General features: G+C 35.8%; 1 protein-coding gene across 3 annotated transcripts in view; it reads right to left on the bottom strand.

Moving 5' to 3' along the window:
• Nucleotides 1-1,034: 1,034 nt before the first annotated feature.
• LOC144957690 (uncharacterized) overlaps nucleotides 1,035-10,000 on the bottom strand; it is a 71,084-nt gene continuing 62,118 nt past the window's right edge. For all 3 annotated transcript variants that reach the window (XM_078889050.1, XM_078889051.1, XM_078889052.1), the window contains one exon: nucleotides 1,035-8,857. In XM_078889050.1, the coding sequence (XP_078745176.1) occupies nucleotides 7,069-8,857 (1,789 nt within the window). In that variant the 3' untranslated portion in view covers nucleotides 1,035-7,068. The remainder of the gene's footprint in view (nucleotides 8,858-10,000) is intronic.

Genomic DNA, 10,000 nt, shown 5'->3' with positions numbered 1-10,000 from the left:
ATAATAATAATAATAATAATAATAATAATAATAATAATAATAATAATAATAATAATAATAATAATAATCGTATCGTATCGTATAAGAGCTAATAGGTTCTAAAACATTTAAATCCTCCGTGTAAGTTTTATGCATAGATACAATTTATCAAACTATATATAATTCGTATACAATGTCAATTAATTGATGATATTGAGAATTACATTTTTGATATATTATAAATAAGTGTCATATTCAATATTCGTAGTATAATTTACTCTCTTTAGATTCATTTGGCATGTCCGACTTGTACATTCGAGAGTTCCAAATAATTGTAATAAAAAAGACAATAATATCCAATGTCATGTAACATAATAATAATAATAATAATAATAATAATAATAATAATAATAATAATATAATAATAATAATAATAATAATAATAATAATAATAATAATAATAATGATAATAACAATAATAATGATAATAACAATAATAACAATGATAATAATAATAATAATAAATAATAATAATAACAATAATAATAATAATAATAATAATAATAAAAATAATAACAATAATGATAATAATAATATTATTATTATCATTAATAATAATGATAATAATAATAATAATAATAATAATAATAATAAATAATAATAATAATAATAATAATAATATAATAATAATGATAATAATAATAATAATGATAATAATAATAATAATAATAATGATAATAATAATAATAATAATAATAATAATAATAATAGAAATAATAACAATAATGATAATAATAATAATTTTTATTATTATTAATAATAGTGATAATAATAATAATAATAATAATAATATTAATAATAATAATAATAATAATAATAATAATAATAATAATAATAATAATAATAAAAAATAATAATAATAATAATAATAATAATAATAATAATAATAATAATAATAAAAATAATAATAATAATAATAATAATAATAATAATAATAATAATAATAATAAATAATAATAATAATAAATAATAATAATAATAATAATAATAATAATAATAATAATAATAATAATAATAATAATAATAATATCTTTATTGTCCATGAAAATATGTCATTTGTTTACAGCATAGACATAATATACACAAACAGACTTTCATGGTAGAAAATGGTATATACACACACACACACACACAGAAACATACCTACTCACACATGCATGCACAATTAAATGATCCCTTATAAGCGTCTTCAGCATTTAAAAAAAGTTACAACAAAAAGCAAAACACAAAAATAAAATAAAACAAAACAATTATTAAGCTTCAAGAAATCGGTACGGGTAATAATGAAATAGTATGATATGGATTATAACAATAACAATGATATAATAACAGGTATAATGCATAGTAACATCGATATTGTCGTTTTGATAGTGGCACATTCACTATAAATATTAATGATAAAACAAAGCTGATAATGAGAAAAATAGTAATAACGAGGGAGGGGGGGGGGGAGGGGGAATAAGTGGCCAAGTGGTTAAGGTCCCAGGCTCAAGCCCCGCTTCAGGCACTTTCGTTTTTTTTTTGCTTGGGCAAGATTATTAACCCCCGATTATTTTCTCACTTGGACAACATTGGTGATTCCTGTAGTCATCTTGTTTGATCGATTATCTATATTATTCCTTCGTGGCCAAGTGGTTAAGGTCCCAGGCTCAAGCCCCGCTTCGGGCACTTTCGTTTTTTTTTTTGCTTGGGCAAGATTATTAACCCCCAATTATTTTCTCACTTGGACAACATTGGTGATTCCTGTAGTCATCTTGTTTGATCGATTATCTATATTATTCCTTCGTGGAATGCCTAGGCGACGATATCTTATGATGTCATGGTGGAAAGCATAATTAATTGATAATTTTAATAGCAATAACACCAATGTCGTAAAATGACCAAGCATTATACTAATATGTAACCCACCGATTCAAATCGGTATTATTCTACCCTCCCCATAGTGAATATAGTTGCAGGTCTGATACCCGGACGCAATTATTGTTTTAACATTGTCGTAATGGAGAATACCTTGCTATGGTTTGAGAGTATTTCCGTTACGACAACGGGGCCCACGACATTTTGGGTGATCAGACCTGAAAATAAGTACAGACCTCGGCCTTACCCATAAATAGTGTAGCGTATTGATATCAAGTTTAGATTAGATGTCAGATTATCAACCGTTAATTTTCACTAAAATTAGATTCTGAGAAAAAATAGTAGCTATCATTTAATTGTTTTTGAACAATTACAAATACTGATCTCTAAAAAAAGCCCAGGGTCCAATGCCTGAGTACAATAATAAAAGAACAGCGATGGAGGCTTTTTGGTCAGATCTTACGTCGAGAAAATAACATCCCAGCAAAAACTGAAATGACAGAATATTTCCTTCATGACAATAAATAAATATGTAGGGAAACCACCAACATCAATAGTAACTACCCTGAACCAGGATCTCTCTACATATCAGAGATTTCTGGATTCAGAGGAGGCCGAATTAATCCCTGAAGAACTAAGAAATATTGCAGTGACCTCTGTACTAAAGCCGCAACAAGATCTTGACAGCCTCAAAATTCTGGCACAGGACTGTGACCAATGGAAAAAATTAACAACATGGACGGAGAGAGCAGCTATACTCATCGACCATGACTGAATCACACAATTCTCAGCAAGCGTCATTCGGACTACTACTACTACTACTACTACTACTACTACTACTACTACTACTACTACTACTACTACTACTACTACTACTACTACTACTACTACTACTACTACTACTACTACTACTACTACTACTACTACTACTACTACTACTTTTATTCAAAGATGACAAAATTGGAATCAATTGAAGGGTGGAATAAATAATTTCTCACTCTTGAGTTTTGGAATCCGAACTTTGTTCCCAACACACACACACATACACACACACATACATACACACACACACACACACACACACACACACACTCGCAAGCGCGTAGAATGATTTGGAACACGTATGAATTAAACGAAAAAACTGCAAGAGTGTAAGTAAGAATGGTATATTATACAGGGGCGATGGGTACAAATAAGTGCTTGAGATGGGGTGATTGAGACGACATTTTAAGTGAAAATCAAGTAACGCAAAATTGTCCTATAGAAGAAATGCTGGAATGGTTCACTATAAGCATTGGATATTCGCTAATGGCACGGCATTTTTCAAAATAAAATCATTCTTGTCATATTATCATTTCATCGATTCATTTCAGCCGACGTGTACATGGTTGCAGGTCTGATAACCGAGCGCAATGATGCCCATGTTTTAACATTGTTGTCATGGAGAACATTTTGCGTTGGTTTGGGCGTATTTCGATTACAACAATGAGGCCATAACAATTTGGGTTATCAGACCTGCAAATAATGGCGTGACATAAATATCATTTTGCTTTTACGCGACATAGGAAATAATAAAATGGCACTTTATCATAGTTAAAAAATTTAAAGCAGAGAATAATTGGGTAAGGCTGAGTGCATAAAAACGATATCTGACAACTCGTCTCAAAGGGGTGTTATGTTGGTGGTGGTGGTGGTGGTGGTGGTGGGGGGGGGGGGTATGAGACCTAAAATCACATTTTTAAGCGTACCATCATCATGTGGGGTAATTTAGCTTTAAGGGGAACTTGGCCTCTTGAATTTTGGACATATTCATCATCATCATCATCATTGCCTTTTTCACCCTGGGTCAAGGTATAGGCCACAGACAAACAGTTTCTATCCTTCTCTATCCTGAGCTAACTTTTTTTTTTCTCATTCCAGGTTTTACCACCTCTCTATATATCAACTTCTTTTCATAAATTCTGTCATTCCAGAAACTCTTCGGTCGCTAACAAATCATGACACACGAAAGAGAAAAAAAAGGTAAATCAAGCAAAATTAAAACAAAAATGATACCATTAACTAACGGTTATGTAGTCTTGAGGTATGACACTAGCTTTTGAATCTGAAGGTCCGGCTGGCGGATGTTATGATTTTTTTATTAACTAAGCTCATAGCATCAATAAATAATCATTTTAGTCAACGTGTGACAAAATTACCCTTAATACAGGAACGAAATTGACGTCACTCAGCTCTTTGTTATTGTTTTTAGACAGTCATTTTAATGATTAGTCCTCACTAAATCATATGACAGTTAGACTTAGGTTATACGTGGTTTTGTTTATTGGTACGTTATATCCGGCTGGCGGATGTTGTGAGCATTTTACCTAAACGCATAGCAACAATAACTAAAGCTTGACCGTTGTGAGACGAGTGGTTACATATTATTGGAGGTGGAATGGATTTCGTGTGTAGTACAAAAGGAATGGCAATTGAGAATTGAAGAAATTATACAATACTCGCTGTGGATTCCAGCAAGCCAATTTCTAGCACGCTCTGCAATACGATAAGCTGGAGCTGGGCGTAGCCATCGTTATCATATATAACCTGACACTAGAACCGCAGCCATCGTTAACTTAGAGCCTGACACTGACCAGAAATTACGTCAAATGACAAGTCTTTGACCGCAAAAGAAAACAAATCGTGAGTTGTATTCAATAGTTCAACCAATGGAATAATTTGTTTTATTGAGCTCTACTAACGACAACTCACTAGACGCTGCAGAAACCTTAAAATGACGTCAAACTGTGTGTCTTAGAGGGTTCTAGCGTCAGGCTATATTATGTTAACGATGGCTAAGCTAGAACCGAAGCCATCGTAACGTCTGACACTGACCAAAACATGACGTCAAAATGCCAGTCTTTTGCCACAAAAGAAAACAAATCGTGAGTTACAACTCACTAGTTCACTTCAATGGTTCAACCAATGAAATGACTTGTTTCCTTGAGCTCTACTAACGATAACTCACTAGACGTTACACAAACCAAAGAAATGACGTCCAACTGTCAGTCCTAGAGGGTTCTAGTGTCAGGCTATAACATAACGATGGCTACGCTAGAACCCTCTAAGACTTACAGTTTGACGTCAGTTTAAAGGTTTGTGCAGCGTCTAGTGAGTTGTCGTTAGTAGAGCTCAAGGAAACAAAAATGATCCCATTGGTTGAACTATTGAATACAACTCACGATTTGTTTTCTTTTGCGACCAAAGACTTGTCCTTTGACGTCATTTTTTGATCAGTGTCAGGCTATAAGTTAAATATGGCTATGAGCGTAGCCATCGTTATGTTATAGCCTGATACTGAAATCCAAAAGGACTGGCAGTTTGACGTCATTATTTGTTTTTTGCACCGTCTAGTGAGTTGTCGTTAGTAGAGCTCATGGAAACAAGTTATTTCATTGGCTGAACTATTGAATACAACTCACGATTTGTTTTCTTTTGTGGCAAAAGACTGGCATTTTGACGTCATTATTTTTGTTAGTATCAGGCCATAACTTTACGAAGGCCACGCTATGAGCTGGGTAAATGGATGTATTGGTTACCTCCCGTGATCATCGGTTATCGGCATGCTCGGATTCCAGCACGCTTTTTAGCTTCTCTTTAGAGCAGGCTGGAATCTATCGAGTACTATATTGGCACTTAAGTAGTCATGTAGGCAGTCAATACGACTAAGATGGTAAATATTATCTTGAGGACCAAAGTTGTTGATGTTGTTGTTGCTGTTGTTGTTGCTGCTGCTGCTGCTGCTGATGATGATGATGATGATGTTGATGATGAGTATAACGTCATTTATCGTGAGGATGATGATAATATTGAAGATTATGGTGATGATGATGATGATGATGATGGTGGTGATGATGATGATGATGATGATGATGATGATGATGATGATGATGATGATGATGATGATGTTGCTGCTGCTGCTGATGAGTATAACGCCATTTATCGTGAGCAGGATGATGATTATGATGATGATGATGATGATGATGATGATGATGATGATGATGATGATGATGATAATGATGATGATGATGATGATGATGATGAGGATGATGTTGATGATGATGACGACGACGACGACGATGATGAATAGGATGATGATGATGATAATGATAACAATATAACAACAATAATGATAATAGCAATGCATAGCATAATAGCACCAGATACATTATCAATTTTTCTACAAAATCAATATAAACACAGTAACAGACACATTGTAGTTTTGTAAGTAAACTATTATCCTGTTAGAAGACATGCTGGAATGGTTCACTATACGCATCGGATATTCGCTAATGATAATGGCACGGCATTTTTCAACATAAACTCATTCTTGTCATATTATCATTTCATCGATTCATTTCAGCCGACGTGTACATGGTTGCAGGTCTGATAACCGAGCACAATGTTATGGAGAACATTTTGCGTTGGTTTGGGCGTATTTATTTCGATTACAACAATGAGGCCATAACAATTTGGGTTATCAGACCTGCAAATAAGTAGATACCTATCTACACGTCGATTTAAGTGATATGGCACTAGAAAATTATGTAACCTTCGCCTCAATAATATGGTATTGACGAGTTAACTTCCGTACTCTGGATAAACTCGTATTTAAAAATATGGCCATAAAACTCGTCCTTCAAATATCGATCGATTTAAATGATCCTCAACTTTGGCAAACATTCTTAAACGTGGGACAATGGATGCCTTTGCAAAGTCCCAGGTTTGAGAGGTTTTGCCAAGAGGAGGGTCATTTATATCGATCGATATCTAAAGGACGAGTTTTATGGCCAAATTCTTAAATACATGCTTTTTTCCAGAGCGAGGCAGTAAACTGGTTGATGGAGGGGGTGAACCACACAAAAACAAAAGAGGAATGTGTGTTGGTCCGTTTTATTTGCGGATGACAATGTTGTGAGTTTCTTAGTCAGGCGGACAGCATCTACTTACCGGTGTATATTAGAATAATTTAATTAAACAAGACGGTACATGGATGCCGTTTCAATTAAAAAGCCACCCATTTTACGATTACAGATATCTGGGCACACTATCTGATTTGGAATATTAAATGATCTTCTGTTTGAGTTCCTACACATGAATATAATAATAAAAAAAACCCCAACAAAAACATCATCAACTAGTTGTACCATCCTTTTGTTGTAACATTGCCCCATTGTTAATACTCTTCTTATAATTATTGCTATTGCTATTTTTTGATAACAAGTCCTTGCAGTAGCAAAACATCTTTAAAATCTTATCGTTGTCCACACAGTCCGACTGTCCTCGATACATATTCATTCGACTTGGAATGCCCAGCGTTTTAAGACTTTTAAAGAAATACAAAGTAAAAGAATAATCCACCGTAGCTTCAATAGCCGCTCCTGACGGTTCCGTTGTAATCATGATTCTGTAAAGGGCAGATTTACCAATATGTCCGCTTAGAAAGACTAAACTGATCACTGATTTCAATCTCAACTCCGAACATAAATCCGACTTGGGTTCGAGTAAGGTATTGAGGTCTTTGACTACTTGCAATCCTATTTCCTTTTTGAGGTCATATCTTTTTTCCACACCCACACCACCATTACACATACACCTGTGGGGCGTGATACCCGCGTCAAGGCAGGTTCGATCTCGTGGGATTTTTGTGAAAAGGCTGAAAGCGCGTTGTTTGCCCGTCTCGCTGAGTCTGATGTTCTTTTTATCATTTTTATCATCGTAGGAACTCACCAAACGACCACCCGTCTCCAACGATAACAAATTCTTAATCGTTTCATAGACATCGAAATTCGTTGTCAACCTGTTTTTATTATATAGAAGATTGTTGAAATGCTGAGGATATTTTTGTCTAAACCAACGCGGGAGGTAAATGGACATCAGCGTTGCTCTTTCCTCTATGCTGCCATAGTAAGTACGCCTGTACGCGTCAATTCTTGGACCATGGTCTCCGAAAACTGCCAAGAAAGTGTTGTTGAGCAATCCCGTCTCGAACGCCTCTTTCAAAAAATTGTAGTGATGCTCATCCACAGCAGAGGCCTCGTTCGGGAAATCGTGGGTGGGTCGGTTCAACATAACAAAGGAAAAAAACCGTCCAGTTGTATAAAGAGAATCTCTGGCAAATTCTAGAACAAGCTTCAGCCACATAGGCACCTCCACCTGATCTTCAAAACAATTATTGTTAAAAGCGACTTTGTCTTGCATCAGAGCAACCGCCATAGGTGAGTTGAAGCTGTCGGTAGGCTGTTCCAAGAAGTTGTCGAAATCCGGCCGATCCGTAGCGTACTGAGTTTTGTACCCTGCTGATTTATAGTCTTTCCAAAGGAAAGGTAACTCGTCCATGGGTTTGACCTGGGTCCAATCCTCGAGATCTTCTTTGAAAATTCCTCCTACGAGAGCTAAAAGATTTTCAAAGGTTGCTCCCCCTACTTTGTTGTATTTAGACAACTCCACAGATTCTAGGTTTTTGTCCAGGAATGCTTTGGTTTTAGGCATGGCGCGTAGCAGTAAATGTCTTGCCATTGAATCCAAACACAACATTATCACGTTCAAACTATTCGGTTGGAAATTTTTCTGATGCTTCGGAGGAGGTGACTTTTGCCTCAGCTCTTCTCGAGTGATGTAATGACTCATACGAGAGACTAAATTCCCATTGTCGTTTTGACATTTGACCTCGACATATTGAGGTTGACCTTTGACCTTCATAGTGTCGCTGAAAGGGCCCACCCACGGCCCCTGTAGGAAATCGACCTTCGCCTTGAACATGATGTCACGATACCAGCAGTTAATTCGCTGGTTCCCGAAGGCCCTGACCTTTTTGGTGCGGTTGACCTTGACCTCTTCCCCGTTGAAATAGGTGATGGTAGGCATCCCATTGGGGCAGCTGGTGGTAGGATATTTCTTGAAAAATCTCATGGCGTCGGGGCTGTGACAATAGGAACAGTATAGGGTGGGGTCAGGGGGTGAGGTATGGGGGGGGGGGGGAGAAATTGAAACTATGAGAAACGTTATAAATCAATCCAATCGATAAAATTACTCAATACTATAAATAAATAAATAAATAAAATAAATAAATAAATAAATAAATAAATAACATTTCCTTTTTCCATCTCTTAGGGGAAATTTATCTTCAGGGTCTTTTCCAAGGGAAGACTGGAACAGCCATCCGCGTTTATGAATAATTCCCATTAAACTGTATTAACCAGACTATAAACGACCAAGGTTACACACCGTTTTGTGTGTTGGTCCGTTATACTTCCGGATGGCAATGTTGCCAGCTTCTAAGCCAAGCGCATACTATCTATATCAACTGGTGATCAAACATTAGATCTTATTACAGGTCGATATGTTACTATTATTATAATGACAGAGGTTACCCGATAATAGGGTTCTATAGATAGTTCGAAGAAGACGTCACTCAGGCCTTTGTTATTGTTTTTGCCATCCGCGTTTGTGAGTTGTTCTCACTAAACTGTATTAACCAGACTATAAAAGTTCATGGTTACACAGAGTTTGTGTGTTGGTCCGTTATACTTCCGGTTGTGAACTCCTTGGCCAAGCGCATTCTATCTATAGATAGTATGCGCTTGGCTAAGAAGTTCATAACATTGCCATCCGGAAGTATAACGGACCAACACACAAAACTGTGTGTATCCATGAACGTTTATAGTCAGGTTAATACAGTTCAGTGAGCATTACTCATAAACGCGGATGGCAAAAAACAATAACAAAGACCTGAGTGACGTCATCTTCGAACTATCTATAGTCGAGTGGTGGATAGGTCAGACAGTTAGAGCCACGCTCTGCCCGGCCAGGATGAGTTGTCGTACCCGTAAGGTCGTGGGTTCGAGCCCCCATCGCCCCCGCGAAATATGTATTCTCTATTGCATTATGACACGTTCCTACTCACTTCATTTCTTGTTATTATCAACATAAGTGCCAGCTCCACTCACTTTTCTGGCAAGGTACTCATTTTACACCGTCACGTGATGAAAAAAAATATACGAATAATAAAAAAAAACAAAAACACCCGTTTGACTTTTAGTCCTTTTTTTCGACTAAAACGAAT

This window comes from Berghia stephanieae, chromosome 12 (genome assembly GCF_034508935.2).
Source record: "Berghia stephanieae isolate SIO BIC M18660-M18661 chromosome 12, UCSD_Bste_1.3, whole genome shotgun sequence".
NCBI lineage: Eukaryota > Metazoa > Mollusca > Gastropoda > Nudibranchia > Aeolidiidae > Berghia > Berghia stephanieae.
This window is presented reverse-complemented; position numbering and strand designations above follow the sequence as displayed.